The sequence below is a fragment of the Heterocephalus glaber genome, unplaced genomic scaffold, assembly GCF_053883595.1.
Source record: "Heterocephalus glaber isolate CG9 unplaced genomic scaffold, H.glaber_assembly_v1.0 deba00000122, whole genome shotgun sequence".
In the NCBI taxonomy this organism is placed as follows: Eukaryota; Metazoa; Chordata; class Mammalia; order Rodentia; family Bathyergidae; genus Heterocephalus; species Heterocephalus glaber.
In genome coordinates, this window is record NW_028258138.1 from 84227422 (window position 1) to 84243347 (window position 15926).

The 15926-nt window shown below is 43.5% G+C and overlaps 1 protein-coding gene across 16 annotated transcripts in view; it reads left to right on the forward strand.

The window, feature by feature from the left end:
• Gabpb1 (GA binding protein transcription factor subunit beta 1) overlaps positions 1-4901 on the forward strand; it is a 53862-nt gene extending 48961 nt beyond the window's left edge. For all 16 annotated transcript variants that reach the window (XM_087180870.1, XM_021261309.2, XM_087180857.1 and 13 more), the window contains one exon: positions 3414-4901. In XM_087180870.1, coding sequence (XP_087036996.1) covers positions 3414-3566 — 153 coding nt within the window. In that variant the 3' untranslated portion in view covers positions 3567-4901. The remainder of the gene's footprint in view (positions 1-3413) is intronic.
• The last annotated feature ends 11025 nt before the right edge of the window (positions 4902-15926 follow it).

Genomic DNA, 15926 nt, shown 5'->3' on the forward strand with positions numbered 1-15926 from the left:
CTAGTAACTCCATACTTCAGGAGGCTGAAGCAGGGAAGTTTAAGACCCGGTCTAGGCTACACAACAAGATCCTGTCCAAAAAAAATACAAAAGCAAGATGAGTAGCTAGGCATATGGGTCTCCAATCAAATTTAAGTTTCAATTTTACAATTTTTTATTATGTGAATCAGTTGAGCTTAACTTTTCAAAGTTTGTCTTCCTCATCAACAAAGTGGAAAAATAGCATCTACAATATAAGGTTGTTGGAAAGATGAAATGAGAATGTACATGAAGGATTAAAACAGTGGTGGACGTATAGTAAATGTTAGTTGCTATCATTCTGAAATTTACATTGAGGCCAGGCATGGTGACACATGCCTATAATCCCATCACTTGGAAGCCTGAGACGAGGATTGTCCTGTGTTCAAGGACTGTCCTGGTTTTGAGGCCAGTCTGAACTACATATTGAGACCTTATCTTAAACAACATTTTTTTGAAAAATTAATTTTATCAGTACAGTTTAGATACTATAATGATAACATTCATCACAGGGAATTTGTACTTGTACATGATATATCTTGATCCTTTTTTCCCCCTTTCCCTCCCTGCAACCCCACTTCTCCTTATTTACAGAAGCTTTGTTTCCATTTTTTCCTTCTAAAATTAAATTTACATTGAGGTGTGGTAGAAGATAAATTGCTATAGTGATTTTTGGGTTTATAATAGTTAAAGCTAAACACAAATTTAGGTGTTGGAAAATTACATATTAAAAATAAAATCGTTAGAGATCATTGCTGTTAACTAAAGCAGAATGAAGGAATCGGGCTTAAAATTAGCTCAATAAAATAAAAAAACCTTCCCTTTTTCAACCATTCCATCCCCTAATACAGTTATATTGCTTTGGTTTGGTGTTACGGCATAAGCTAAATAACTTCCTGTTGCCACCAAATGTTGATTATTAGCAGAATTGTTTTCAGGGAATTCTTTAAATTGGACTGTTGATAGGAAAATGTGCATGTGTGTGTGTGTGTGTGCGCGTGTGTGTGTCTGTTCATACTGAGGATTGATCCCAGGACCTTGCACATGCTAACCATGTGTTCTGCCACTGAGCTACAACCCCAACCCCTAGAAAAAAACTTCAGTATTACATTTGAGTAGGCTAACCTGTGTCTATTTTAAAATATCAAAGCTTTTTATTGTGACTTTATTGCAAAAGATTAATTCCATAGAATTGGCATTTATATCTGAATATAAATGTCAGATCTCAGGTCCCTGTGTTATTAATATTTGAAGCAACAAAATTGCTATTTGCATTTAGGAATTGCCTTGTATGTTCAGTAAACATTTGACAAAGGATTTCTGAGTAAAATAGGAAGTGGCACTTCCCACTTTGCAGAGATTTTTATTTGTTTTGAAGAATGAGATGGGAAAAGCTTCTCCCCTAAAATTCTTGAGAAGTAAAAAAAAGTGTAAAAATTGGTGACTTTTTTTTTTTTGGTACTGGGAAAAATTGGTAATGTTAATAATCAGTGTATTCAGAGTAGCACGAATGATCCTCATCTCTCAGATTTTACAGATTTAATTAAAAAATACAATCTAAGATGAGTCTTATTTGGCCTAATGGGCAGAAGGTAGTGATTGTTTCATGTACATTAAAGTGTGTTCCCCTTTGTGGGACTAGAAGTGTATCAGAGTCCGTGGTGTGCTGCTGCCTAACACTCGAGGCCCCGGGTTTGACCCCAGTGTGGGTGGTGTGAGTGATGTGTGTGTGTGTGTGTGCTCCATTTCTCGAAATAAAAGGGAAATAGGATTAAACTGGTTTCCACCTTTTAGACTATTTACCTGTTTGCATGTGTTTGTCTTCTGCAATAATAGTGAATCACCTGCTAATCCGAAATGTTAATGAATACCTCATCCTAAGAGATGCCTAGTATTTACCAAACTGGGGCACATTTTTTTCCATATTCAAAGCCAGAGGCCCTTGGTACAGCAAATGTAAAACATGCGTGTGTGCCTGAGAGTGCCCTGCCGGTGATGGGCCGAGCCCCCAGCCCAGCCCACTGGGGCTGTCAGAGCTGCGGCCACTCTCTGCCTCCTCCTCCCTGGAGTTAGAGTAGGAAGGGTGCTGCAAGGTCGAGCCTGCGTGTTGCTGACGTTGGAAGCGAGGGGCATCTTTTGCCGTGCTTGCGCATTTTATATAGTTGGAAGGTTTTCAGGCTCCTTCTGTAGGCACTGCCAGGTCTGGTGGGCCTGTGGGACAAATAAATGTTGGCCCTAGCCTCACTCCCGGCGTGACGGGCAGGAGCGTTACATCTGGTTCTCCACACAGGTGTGGGAACAGTGCTGGGAGGGGACGGTTGCCGATCTGCGTTCTGCGATCTGTGTTCTGCGTGGACGAGTGTCCAGGAGGTGTGGGGGTGTAGGGAGAGACCCTGGTGCCGTCCCTCCATAGCAGGCTTCTGGCCTCCATACTTTACTTCCTGCAGGCCAGTCTTGTCCGGTGGGACCCTGGCCTTGTGACCGGGCTTCTGCCTCTGGCCCTCCCTCACCTCACTGCCAGGTCCTGGTAGTGCTCTGTGCTGAGGGCGCTTCATTTCCTAAGAGTGGGAACTTGCTGTGAGCTTTCGTCCCCGTGCCTGGTGGCGGTCTGGGAGAGGGTTCTGTGAAATGTTTTCCCCGAGGTCACTGACCAGGGGCATAGTGAGAAGAAAAAACACCGTTTCCATTGGACCGGATTCGTGTTTTAGCTCTCAGTGTATTGGATTTATAATTTCCATTTTATGCCTATGTAACTGTCTACTGTGACCCATCAAGGAGGAAAGAATAGATTTTATTAGTTTGTTGAGTGGTGTGATTTAGGAAGGGTAATCTAGCCCAGCACTCTTCTTAGAGGTGAGGTGTCTGCTTGCTGCTGTGGAAGAGAGTAGTATAAAAAGTAGAAATAATAGGGTCCCATAAACCCAGCTCTTCACTGCGTGACAGTGGGCAGCTGCATCCACTCTGAGTGCTGTTTTTCTTTATCTTATCTCAGGGGAATCACCTTGTTTAGTTACATAGTAGGTGCTCCATTAATTACCCCACCTTCAGATGAAAACCTGAGAAATGAGGACATGAAGAGGTGCGGTTGTATAGTTTACTCTTACAACTTTCCAGTTTATGTAGTACATATAAAAGTGCACATACCCATTTGGGTTTATTCCTTAGTCTCATTTCTAATTAGGAAACAATCTTCTTGAGATTGGAAAGTAACCTGCACCTCTCATTGTGGAGCACAAAATTAGGGCCTGAGTGACTCATGCATTGATTGGAAAGGCAAAATGCCTGGGGAATCACAGTGGCTACATGTGGCCATGGCAGTCTTATTCCAAGGATGCGTGCTTGTATGTGTTTGTATTTCTGAGAAACATTTTTTTAAACCTTTTTTTTTTAATTAGGAGAGAGAAGCTCTTCAGAAACAGCTGGATGAAGCGAATCGAGAAGCACAGAAATACCGGCAGCAGCTTCTTAAGAAAGAACAGGAAGCAGAGGCCTACAGACAGAAGCTGGAAGCTATGACTCGTCTTCAGACTAACAAAGAAGCTGTCTGATTGAAACAGATGCACGGTTTGGTTTTACTCTTGGTCAAGAAAGAACGCGGCCTCGAACTGTTTGCAACACGGGTGCAGCCGTGGGAATGCAGAAGAAGAGGCTACCCAAGGATAACTGGGCTTGCTGTGAGCTGGGAACTCTTGTAACATAGAACTTTAGAAGTTGTGAAATGTATTTAAAACTGAATTCTGTAAATAGTTTGTTTTTTTTTTACAGTTCCAAATGAGTTGATAAAGATTGTTGATGAGATCCAAAACCACAATAAACCACTGTTATTGTGAATTCTTTTTGGTTTTAGTATGGAGATCAGCTTCTCAGAAACAGAAGTCTTAAGGGTGACCGTTGTTGGTTAGACCAAATGTTGTGTGATAATTATGGTGGATTGATGCTGGAATTACTCTTGTAGGAATAAACTTCTTTATGGAGAGAAGATTTCTCCCAGGAAATCTCTGTACAGCTTTAAGTTGTCTCAGATTCTCTGAAAACTTTTTAGAAAGCAAAACTTTTATATTTGTTCAATTTCAACTATACCCAAGTAGATTTACATGTATATGAAGCAAATATTTTTTAAACCTTCTGTTTGTACATATTCTGCATGTTTTATAATTTCAAAATGCATCACTTGCATAGGTATTTTTCCCACAAAGATGATGAAAGTTAGTGGGAAAAAAACCCCTTTTATTCTGTAGGTCACTGAAACTAAGTAAGCTGGCAGCTGGTTTTATTGGAACGACAGTGTTCTTGGAAGGAGCAGCTTACAAGAGAACTTGAATTTACAAAGTCTGCGAAATCTATGCTTTTTTGAAAATTTCATTGTGGGGACGTGAAACTGTATTCTGTGCCTTCCATCATGATTTCCACATGAAAGCACTTTAAGGCACCGGATTTTAAGATGACGTTTTTGGAAAACTCAGTGCATATGGGTTTCTGCAATATTTCATGGACTTAGCCTCCCCCTTCCCTGGGAAATTATTCTTATGGAAGAAATTGCTTTTGTATGTAGAACAAGAACTTTTGTACTACAGTGATGCTATAGATATGGCTAATGGACCTCTTCCTTCTCCCCTTGAAAGCTCCGCATCTTTCTGTGACTTGCTCTCACTACAATATTGTTAAAGTCCTCAATTTATTAATCTGGAAGACTGTTCATTCTTTTTTTTTGTAAAACATCAAGCCCTTTTTTCTTGCTTTACTTTTTAATGTTTTATTGCTTTATGAAAATGTTTAACCTGAAAACCCCTCTAGATTACCTATACTGTATAAAGAAGCAGTTACCCTTAAAACTGTACTCTGGCCTACTTTTCTATTTTACAATTAAATATCTTTTCCACATATGTTCAGTGTAGATCTATGTTTTGGCTACCTTTCTTCACATGAAAATTTGGGGCCTGGGGTGTAGCTCAGTGGTAGAGCATATTTTGAGTGTTTTCAATGACCTGAGAGAGGAAGGAGACGAGATTCAGCTGTGTGTGAGTCCTGTGAAAATACACTTTTCACACTCCAAAGTTTCTGCAGTTTTGTTCTATCACTGGTGTTAATCTTTATTGGTGTCAGTGTAGTAAGGCTATCTATGGACTGTCAGCCTAATTTTAGTTGGTATTTGGAAGTCTTAAAAAAGGTTCTAGGGGGCCAGGGGTTTAGCTCAGTGGTTCGGGCGCCTGCCTCCCAAGCACAAGGTCCTGAGTTCAATCCCTGGCACCAAAAAAAAAAAAAAAAGATTCTAGGGCAAATTTAAGAGCTCTATAGGGAAAAGTAAAAAATCTATCAGTTTTCCACCAAATTTGATACGATTGATTGATGATTGATGACTGACTGACTTGACTCCTTATGTTGCCCAGGCTGCTCTTGAGCTCGGGCTCAAGCAGTCCTCCGGCCTCAGCCTCTTGAGTACTGGAACTACATACAGGCTTGTACCATTGTGTCAGGCTTTGAAACATTTTAAGTGACCTAAGATCAGGTTTTTCAAATGGCAGGTCATATTTTCAGTAGCATCAGGGCACTTGTTTTGCACCCAAAGAAGTCACTGGAGACCGCTGGGTCCCTTAGTATGCGTTAGGGCAGAGCACCCGAGGAGCCCAGCATAGGCAGAGTTGGTGTAGAAGTGGCCCGTGTGCTCACCCCAGGGTGCGTGCCCCTTCTAAGAATTGGCTCCCAGACCAGGCTGGCCCAGAGACGTCCTGAGACAGTGTTGGAAATCAGCCTCGGAAGGTCAGCTGTGCCTTCACCTCCTGAGCTTGGGTTTGCCTGGATGTCACCGGGGTGGGACAGTGTTCTGACCTCTGCTGACAGCAGCCACCATGATGGGAAGTGTGGTCAGTCTAGGGGTGTGAGGGATAGTAATGCACCCATGTGGGCCGTGGCTTTACTCAGTCATTGTGATCCTGGGCTGGGATTCCTCAGTTGCTGGTGCCCTGTGAAAGCAATCCCTTTGCAAGACTAAAAGGTTTTCTGTTTGATAGACTCTGTCACAGTTGACTGGAAGAGCTTTGCATTCTAGCCGTTCTCAGTGCTCTGTACAGAGAATTAGAAGAACTGGCAAGGAAATAATATGAGAAGGAAGTGTTCTGAAATCCACGCCTGTGTGTACGCTACATGGGGCTGGGTGTGTGGCTGGCATCATCCGGTTGCTGTAGAAGTCGATTGTTCCCCTTTGTGCATGAACACGCTTTCTCAGCCGGAAGTACCGGGCATGTGTATCGGGAAGGGCTGTCACTGTGCTGTGTAGACCGGGAGCTCAAGGGGGGTGGGGGTCGCCTGAGCACCCGACCCCGAGTTAGCACTTATGTGTGTAGTGCTGCACCTCCAGGGTTCCAGGCTCTGGGTCACATTTGATGCTTGCAGAAAGCCGCCTTTGAGAGTACCATCTGCAGGGACAACATCGCCACTGATCTTCGTTGTCATTAGTATTCTACTTTGTGCTCCAGGACTTGTGATGTCCTTCGTCTTCACTGGGTTTTAGGAATTATTTCTTACATCCATCTTTCACCCTTCGGATATGAACAGTCGCCCTCTCACCCAGCTGCTCTCTTGCTCTGTTTATGGAGCTGGGGAGTTGGGGGTTGGGGAGCTTCCATTCTTTTTGACATTCGGAGCAGAATTGAGAGAAGGAAATAAAGGGGAAGCAGAGAGTCATGGAGACTAGTTTATAATAAAGTCTGGGAAGAGATGTTTCTTGGGGCTGAGGATGTTGCTCAGTGGTAGAGCTCTTAAGACCCTGGGTTCACCCCAGTGCCACAGAATAACATTTTAAAACAAAGTCTCCAAAACATTGCTAGTGGAAATCTATGCCACTATATATATCTTCAACGTGATCATGTAGGACGATAATTGTTGGAAATCAGAAGAAATCCTTACCCACAACAGAAATTGGTGCATTGCTAGAAACAGTTACAGGAGCTTTATCTGATGAGCCTTTTCTCTGTATTACTTTAAACAGTTTTTCTTGATAAACTGGAGTTACTCTGCTTTAATACTTGGAAGACTTTGAAAGCTGACGCAGTAGAAATACAGGGAGGAGGAGTGATATTTTCAGCTAAAAATGGCAGAGCCATAGTAGGAAGCTTCCTGTCCATATGGACGGGTTCCCAAGCTTTGGTTCTGGGCCTGGGTATACAGAAAAGTTGTCTGCTCACCTGGCCTCTGAATAAATACCTGCTGCGGCGGCCAGCCGGGCCAACTGAGGAATGGCTGGGCTGGTAGGTTTGGTGTTTTGCTAACTGGTATTTACTGTCCTCGGGCTCATTATAGATAACTCCTCATCTCAGCCGGTTTCTGGGGATGCTTGCTGTTTGCTTTCCCTGTCAGGAGAGAACCTCCGGGGCACCTGGGCTTCCGTGTGATGCAAACCTTCCGAATTCGCTTGCACGTTGCTCTTTGTAAACCAGATAGAAAATGTGTCACCGCTGGAAATGCGCTTTGGTTTCCAAATTTTAAACAATTTTTTTTTGGTATCGGGGATCGAACTCGGGACCTTGTGCTTGCAAGGCAGGTGCCAGAACCACTGAGCTAAATCCCCAGCCCTTAAGTAATATTTTTGAGACAGGGTCTCACTATGTAGTTCAGGCTGGTCTTGAACTCACTGTGTAGCTCAGGCTGGCCTCACACCCGCAGCAATCCTCCTGCCTCAGCTTTCTGAGTACCACACCCTGCTTCAAATAAAAATTTTGATACCAATATTTTTGTGATCTCTTTAAATTCCTTCCTGAAATATATAAATATGCAGTTTTGTATCTTCTGATCATTTTGATTTCTTGAATTTCTTTTAAAATACCTCACTTTAATGATAATCAATTGAATTTTAGATAGAATTCTTTGAGGTTCTTTAAGAGAAATATTATAACTACTCCCCCCACCCCAAAAACTACCATTTGCTTCCTGGGGAAAAAAATTTTTTTTTCTTTTTTAGACAGGGTCTCCTGAGTGCTGGGATTACAGGTGTGCAGCACCACACCTGGCACCTGTGGAAAAAAATTTTAAGTCAGTTTCTGAGAATGTTTGCATGCTTTGTTAACTGCTTACTCAGTTTTTCATTTGAATTGTTTTAATCCCACATGCACAGTTGATATATACAGTATTTTCTACATATATATTGTATATATTACTGTATAATACAATTTTTACTTCTGATTACATCAGTTGTAATTTTGAATTTTCATGGATTATTTAGAGGATAATTTATCTTTCTGAGAATGATTTCCTTATGTATTTTTTGTGAATGAGTTGAAAATCAGTAAAGCATTTTTATTACTATTTTTCATGATTATTCTAGATGTACCATCTCCATCATAACTAAATAATCAAGTTTAAATTGTATTCATTTATTATCTATAGGAAAATATCATATATGAAGAATGTTCACACTGAAGTGAAACTATAGGCTCACTATGGGAGTTTGGGCATCACATGCAGAACATATGTTTTCTTCTGTTTACATTTTTACAGTATGCTTTTGCTCTACCCTGGATTTCAGAAATACATGGTAAAGTTTTGAATGGTTCTTAAATTTTCTTAAGGCCATCATGCTATATTCTGTGAATTGGCTTTTTTCAGTTAAAAGTACTGTACAGTATTTATTTTTATTTTATTTATATTTTGAATTACAGGATCTTACTGTGATGTTGAGCCTGGTCTCAAACCCCTGGGGTCAAGCAATCCCTCCTGCCTCAGCTTCTTGAGTGGCTGGGATAACAAGTCCCCTCCCTGCACTTGGCCAGACAGTGTCTTAGACATGCCTGTTGGTATTTGAATATCTGAGTCATTCATTCTGACATTGCATAAGACTGTACTGTAAATTTAGTGATACTTGGCTGTAACCCCAGCATTGTGGGAGGCTGAGGCAGGAAGGTCACAACTTTGAGCCTACCTTAGGCTATTTAGCAACTTACCGAGACCCTGTCTTAAAATTTAAAAAAACAATTGTTAAAGAATATGCCCTAATTTATTTATCATTTTCTCTGTGTATAGAAATGGCACTTGCAATTTCCTCTCTTAACCTTACCCTGGCCACATCTGTATCCAGTGCTACTCAGGACAGAATGCCATTCTGGAAATACACAAACCCTTTGTGATGGCTGGGGGAGAATGAAACCAGCCCTCCCTGTGTAAGCCCTGGCTGATCCCTCCCGTTTCTGGGTGACAGTGGTGCCACCTCATTTCTGGTTCCCCTGCCCGAAGTCACTTAGGGACCACGTGTGGAGGACCTCACACTCAGTTCTTCTCTGCAGGACTCAGTAACATGTTCTAAACAGTTGGATAAAAAGCAAAGAGCTAGTACTAGACGTTTTCTCTCTCTCTTTTTTTTTTTTTTTTTTGCAGTACCAGGGATCAAACTTGGGATCGCAGTGCCACAGAGCTAAATTCCTCACAGAGCTAAATTCCTGGCCCTATTTGACAACTCTAAAAACAGATGGAATAGAACGTCTCTTGATGCGGAGAGAAGACCCCGGTATCAGAGATACCTGGTTTCCCCGGTTGGGGTCTGTTTTGTAAAACACAGTGAAACTCTTAGACCCAGCAATTCTGCTCCTAAGGACTATTTTAAGGAAATGTCTGAGGGTGCAAAATTGGTTTATCCCAGTCCTACTTGTGGCAAAACAAATAGCAATAACACAGCCTACAGATGTGCAGTACAGAGGCTGGTAGAAGAAAGTATGAGGCGGCCGGCCATGGGGTAGAATACTAGACAACCATTAGGATGACACCGGGGTTCTTCTCGTGTATTACAGGATGATGAGTGTTGAAAAGGCTTACACCTCTGGGAGTGTGTGGTGTGTGTGTTTTATTTCATTTTTGGTACCTGGGATTGAACTCGGGACCTTAACGCTTGCGAGGCAGGCAGCGGAACCACTGAGCTAAATCCCTGGCCCTGTGGTGTGTGTTTGATGTGTGTGCAGAGAGGAAGATGCAGCTGGGTAGGGTGGTGGGAGGGCATATGTGGGAGGAGAATGTGGTTATGAATGGGAGGGGTTTGAGTAATGTGTGAGAACCACGTCGTCGCATTTCTACCTTGATACACACCTGCTTGGTAGCCCTTCAGTTTCATGGTTCTTGATACCATCTGTAGGCTGGTGATTGCCAAATTTATGAGCTGTGATCAGAATGTATGGTGAGTATTTAAGTAAAATTTATTATAGTAAAAGACTCATTGCCGTGAAAGCCCCTCAAATTCACCCCTTGGCTTTGGACTTGTACCACCATTCTTGCCATTTTCTGCAGCAGCTCTAGAGTTCTCTTTCCTCAGCATCTTTACAAGGTGTGGTTAAAAATACAGTAAATGCAGCTGCCGAGTGCCATCAGAGGGAAAGGCAGGCTCATAAAAACATCACAGTGAGTCCTCACCCACCATATTCACTGGTTCTTCCCCAAAGTGGAAGTGACCATGAAAGGGAAATGTTTTGCATTGATTCAGGACATCGAGGCAGCCAGGACAGTGCAGCTGAAGACACTCGGGAAAGAGGACCCCAGAGTTGCTGCAGAAAGTGGCAAGAATGATGGGAAGAGTGTGTTTGAAGTGAGGGGGAGGATTTTAAAGGGGAGCTCACGGCAGTGTGGCTTTTACTATAATAAATTTAAACATTCACTGTGTTTCCCAATCATACCTCTTTGATCTTCAGCCCAGCCTTCCTCCCATGAACTCCAGATTCGTCCAGCTACTTCTTGCTGGTCCTACCTACACATCTCAGTTGTCACACTGAAAACCAGCCTGCGTGTGTTGGTCTCAAAACCTTGTTCCCTTGCCCACTGTGACCCCTCCACCAGCCTCCTCTTACTCTGCAGAGCATATTTCTTTTCCACCTTCAGTAAATGTAAATCACATACACACACACACACACACACACACACACACACACGCATAGAGGGTCTCCCCACGTAGTTCACCTCGACCTTGGCCGTTGATGCCTCACTGTCCTGTCACCTGGGCCCCAGAGTTCACAGTTACTCTTGGTCTTTGAGCTTTCCCAGGTACAGCCACACTGCTGGCAAATCTCGTGTTTTCTCTTGAACCGCTCCTAGAAGTGGACTGCTTCCCACTGTTCCATGCACACCATCTCCTACCAGGTCATGATGCCAGACCTCTCTTTGCTTCCCATGACTCGACGTCCCCAAAGGGCAGCTAGAGCGATGAACACAGAATGAAGCTGAGTCACAGCCCTGTCCTGCCCCAGTCCTCCCCTGGCTCGCTGGCCCACTCCGAACCAGTCAGGTGCCACCCCTGTGAAAGGCCTGACCCACTTGAGCCACCCTTCCTGCCACCGTTCGACCTATCCCTTCATGGTGGCATCCTCAGCCAGCACAACAGTGCCCGGCAAAAGGAAAGTCCCTGGAAAGTGTTTGTTGACTGATGGAATGTCAGCTCTGCTTCTCTGGGATTTTTATTTTCTCCTCTTTGTGTATTGGAGTTCCTAATTTTTCTAAGTGAAAAAAATTTTTTTTCGTTTCAGTTTTTTGGGACAGGGTCTCACTATGTGTTTCAGGCTGGCCTTGACATCACTGTGTAGCCCAGCCTGGCTTCAAACTCTTGGCACTCTTCCTTCTGTGGCCTCCTAAGTGCTGGGATTATGGGTGTGCACCACCACACCTGGCTAAAATGAAACATTTTTTTCTTTTTTTGGTACCGGGGATTGAACTCAGGTCCTTATGCTTGCGTAGCAAGATGAAACATTTTTTAAATGAAAAAATACCTGTTGTGCCTGTATGACAGGTAGGAGAATGAGAGCAAGGAATTCCTCCAGTGATAAGTCATGTACAAACACACCTCTTATCGCCCTTCTTTTCCAGAGAGCAGACATCTGGGGTCAGATCTAGCTTTCCCCTGGGGCGGAGGCCACTGTCCCCAGGGCCAGTCACCTCTGCCGGGGGCATGTGGAGATGTACATAGCTGTACACAACCTGCCAACTCCCTCTTCCAAGGCCCACTTCGGCAGCCTCTCCTGCCTCCCCTCAGGCCGCACCCTCATCTGCCTCCCAAGGAGGGCTTGGCTGAGATGGACTGGAAACTGAGTAAATCACCATTCTTTCCCGTCTCTACCGTCCTCATTCTTCAGCACCATGCCTACCTCCCAGCCGGGTTAAAGATCCCCGTATGGGCCATAGCAGGAGCCCAGATGGAAACCCAGGCTCACGGGAGTTCACAGGCACGGGCTCTCGAGTCCCCAGTCACAGCTGAACTAAGTGCTGTGGGGGAAACAGGACACCAGCAGGAGGCTGTAGGCAGAAATTAGACCAGCAAGTCAAGGAACAACTATTCCCGGAGCTTTTAAGCAGGACTGTGAGCATCTTTCTGTCCTCCTACTGGAACTGGCCTGGTCTGTTGGAGAAACCAGGAGGTGCAGCTACCGTGGTGACGTAGTCAGGGACCACAGCAGGGCCGGGGATGGGCAGGGCCCTGGGCCTTGCCTGCTACTCATTAAAAGCACGATTGTATGTTCTTCTGGGACAATCAGGGTCATCAAAGCCATTTTTGCTATGAAGCATGACTTCACTGGGGCCTACAGATGCCCAGCAGGTCACTAAGAGCAGAGCAAAGCTTGACCACCGTTTTGTATCCTTTGTTCCTGTAAACCTTGGATCAGATCTCTGCCCAGCTCTGCCAAGGGCTGTGTTGACCACTTAGGGAGTCAGTCCAGGAGCCGGCTGGACAGGGTGGGTTTGCCCTGAGCTTACAGGACCTCATCCCCTTCAGGATAAGAGATCTACAGGGACCTCCAGTGACACCCAGAAGCCTCCAGCTACTGTCCTAAACCTGTGGTCACCTGGATTCCAGGAGAGGTGGACCCCACAGGACAGAAGCCACCACAGACAGCCAGTCCCTTCCTGGGAACAGAGCTCCCTCAGCCATGCGGACCTGTGGTGCCAGGACTGAGATAAGGACTGACCCGACCCCAGCCCACCAGCTAATCCTGGAAAGCTGGCCTCCTGCCTCTGTGAGTGGATCAGAGTGTGCCCCTCCTGCTCCCTAGGCTGAGGTCCTTTCCTATCTTCCCTCTCACCTTCCAATCCCAGCCTTTCCCTGTGTCTGTGCTAGCTGGAGACGGAGACCATGTTGTTGTGAATTGCAAAGATTTCTTCTCCATTTGTCATTTATCTTCCGAATTTCCTTATGGATTGTTTGAGGGGTGAGGCTGAGGTTTGAACCTTCTCGCTGAGCTACATCCTCACCCTTTCTTTTTTTTTTTTAATTCTTAACATTGTATTCCTACATGTTTGCAGCACCTGCATTTTACAGTCATCTTGTGGAGCTGGTGCACGCACATAACACACCTTGTTTTTTTTTTTTTAAATCCCCTTCCCTCTCCCTCCTTCCCTCCTCCTTTAATTCCGCTTTCATTCTTGTCAATATTGTTACTCTTGGTTCATGTTTATGGGATATAATATCCACACTCATTGAGGTTATTAGGACCCTATACCTGGTGTCTCTTCACTCTGCCTATTTGTTTTTTAAAAAATAAGTCACTAAGCTGCCCAGTTGCCATCCTCTGCCTCCGCCTCCAAGTCCTGGGATTATAACCATGAGCCACCATGCCTGGCTTCCTTATGGATTTTTAAAAGTGTGATTGAATTTACAGCTTTTCAACCCTAGTTATAAAGGCACTCTTCATTTTAAGGTTGTATGGAAAAGCTCCTAATCTTCTTTATGTAATTTTCATCTTCTTTTTTTTGAACAGCCCTATTGGGGTGTAGCTGATGTACAAAAGTGCATACTTCAAATACTTATCCTTTGATGAGTTTGGACATAGGCCTGTATCCAGGGAATTGTCAAGCACCTTGACTGTGGTGATGGTTTCATGTAATTGTGTGCTTTTATTTCTTACATTTCAATCGGTGACTTTTGGAATGTATCCAAGTGTCCATGGGAAGAATGGAGCCAATTCATTTCCTTTTCAGATGGCTTCCTCTTGTTCTTGCACAACGTGTTATGTTGTTCGTCTTTTGCCCTCTGCTCTGAGGAACTGTCTTTGTTATATGCTACATTTCTGTACATATTGGAGTTAATTTGTTCTTTTTATTTATCCTTTCCTATAACCATGTGCCGTTTCAGTTATCAAAGCTTCATAGTAGATTTTAATACAGGTAGGAAAAGAACCTTATTGCCACACTCCTTGGAGTTCCCTCATTATTCTGAATGACTAATTCTTCATTATGCACTTTTAAGGTAACTACTGAATTTCAAAATAGAACCTCTGAAAAGTCGCTAGGTATTTTCACTGAGACGATGACCACTGTCAGAGGACCGACAATCTCTTATTGTTGGTCTGGGGTGTCTCGAATATTGATGAGTAGCAATTTTAAAAGCTGTCTATTATGTTCAAGGTAGTAAAAGTTGAGATTTAAAAATTTGGAAAAGCATTGAAAACTTTTTTTTTTGGTACCAGGGATCAAACTCAGGACCTTGTCCTTGCAAGGCAGGTGCGGTGCCACTGAGCTAAATCCCCAGCCCAAAAATTATTTTTAAAAAAGCCAAAAAAAAAAAAAAGTTTACAACCAAAAAAAAAAAATTGGTCTTAAGACAGCATATTAAATATATTTGGATAGAGAGCTCAAAATTAGGTCTGAAAAAATTCCAAATGCTCTCAGAGAGAGAAGATGGAAAATAAAAAATATGTATGTATGTGTACATATATAAATACATATATAAAGTGAGATTAAAAATTTAGAATAGGTTAATTGGATTTTCAGAATATAAGAAAGGATAGGAGCAGAGATAACAGCTGAAGAGAAAAAAACAGCTACTTTTCCATTTACAGTGCTTACCCCAGTGCTCAATATTTTCTTGTGTGCTCAATAAATGTCAGCTATTAGCCAGGCTTGGTGACACACACCTGTAATCCCAGCACTTGGGCGGCTGAGGCAGGAGGGTTGCTGTGTGTTCTAGGCCGGCCTGGCTACATAGTGAGTTCAAGACTGGTTTGTAGTGAGAACCTGTCTTAAAAAAAAAAATCTAATCTAATAGGTTTCAGTTATTATTCTTGTCAATATTATTTGTCCTAAACTTACTCCTATGAAAGATTTATTGAACTGGCGATTTAGCTCAGTGTTCTGCCGCCTGCCTGGCAAGTGCAAAATCCTGAGTTTGATCCCCAGTACCAAAAAAAAAAAAAAGATTTATTGGCATTATCACTAGGGTGCAAATTCACTAGGCCACTTTTTCACTAAAAATCTTATATTCCCAGAGCATTTTTTGTTTTCTTTTTTAAAAGCTTACTATAGTTACCAGACTATAAAATCCTACCGTTCAAAGTGTGCAATTGGCAACTTTAGCGTATTTGCAGCTGTGCCCTGTCACCATAATGGAGACTGCAGAACGTTTTCCTTGGCTCCCCTCCCCCACCATGCAACCAGCAGCAGCAGCAGCCTGGCTGCCCCAGGTCCCTGCCACCTCACTCCTGGTGGCCCCAGTCTGCTTCTGCCTCCGTAGCCCTGGTTTTCTGGATGTGTCTCCGAAGGCTGATGCAGGGTGGGTGTGTAGCTGGCTCCTGCTGTCCAGCTCGGCCTCATGCTGCCAGGCACTGAGCTCCGATCCTCTGCACCGTGGAATAATGTTTTGCTGTGTGGCCATCACACATTTTTATTCATCCATTCATCGGCTGATGGCCAAAGGAATGGTTCCCACGTTTTGCCTGTTGTCCAGAACGCTGCTAAGAACATTTGTGCCTCAGTTTTTTGGGTGGATGTAGGTTTTTATTTTCCAGGGATTTCTGCCTCAGAGTGGAACTGCTGGCTTTGAAGGGAGAGCTACATTTAGCCTTTTGAGGAACTTTCAGACCATGTGCCCAAATGGCTTCACTATTGTACATTGCCACCAGGAATGTTTTATTTTACTTATTTATTGTTCTGAGACAGGGTCTTGCTATGTGTGGGCC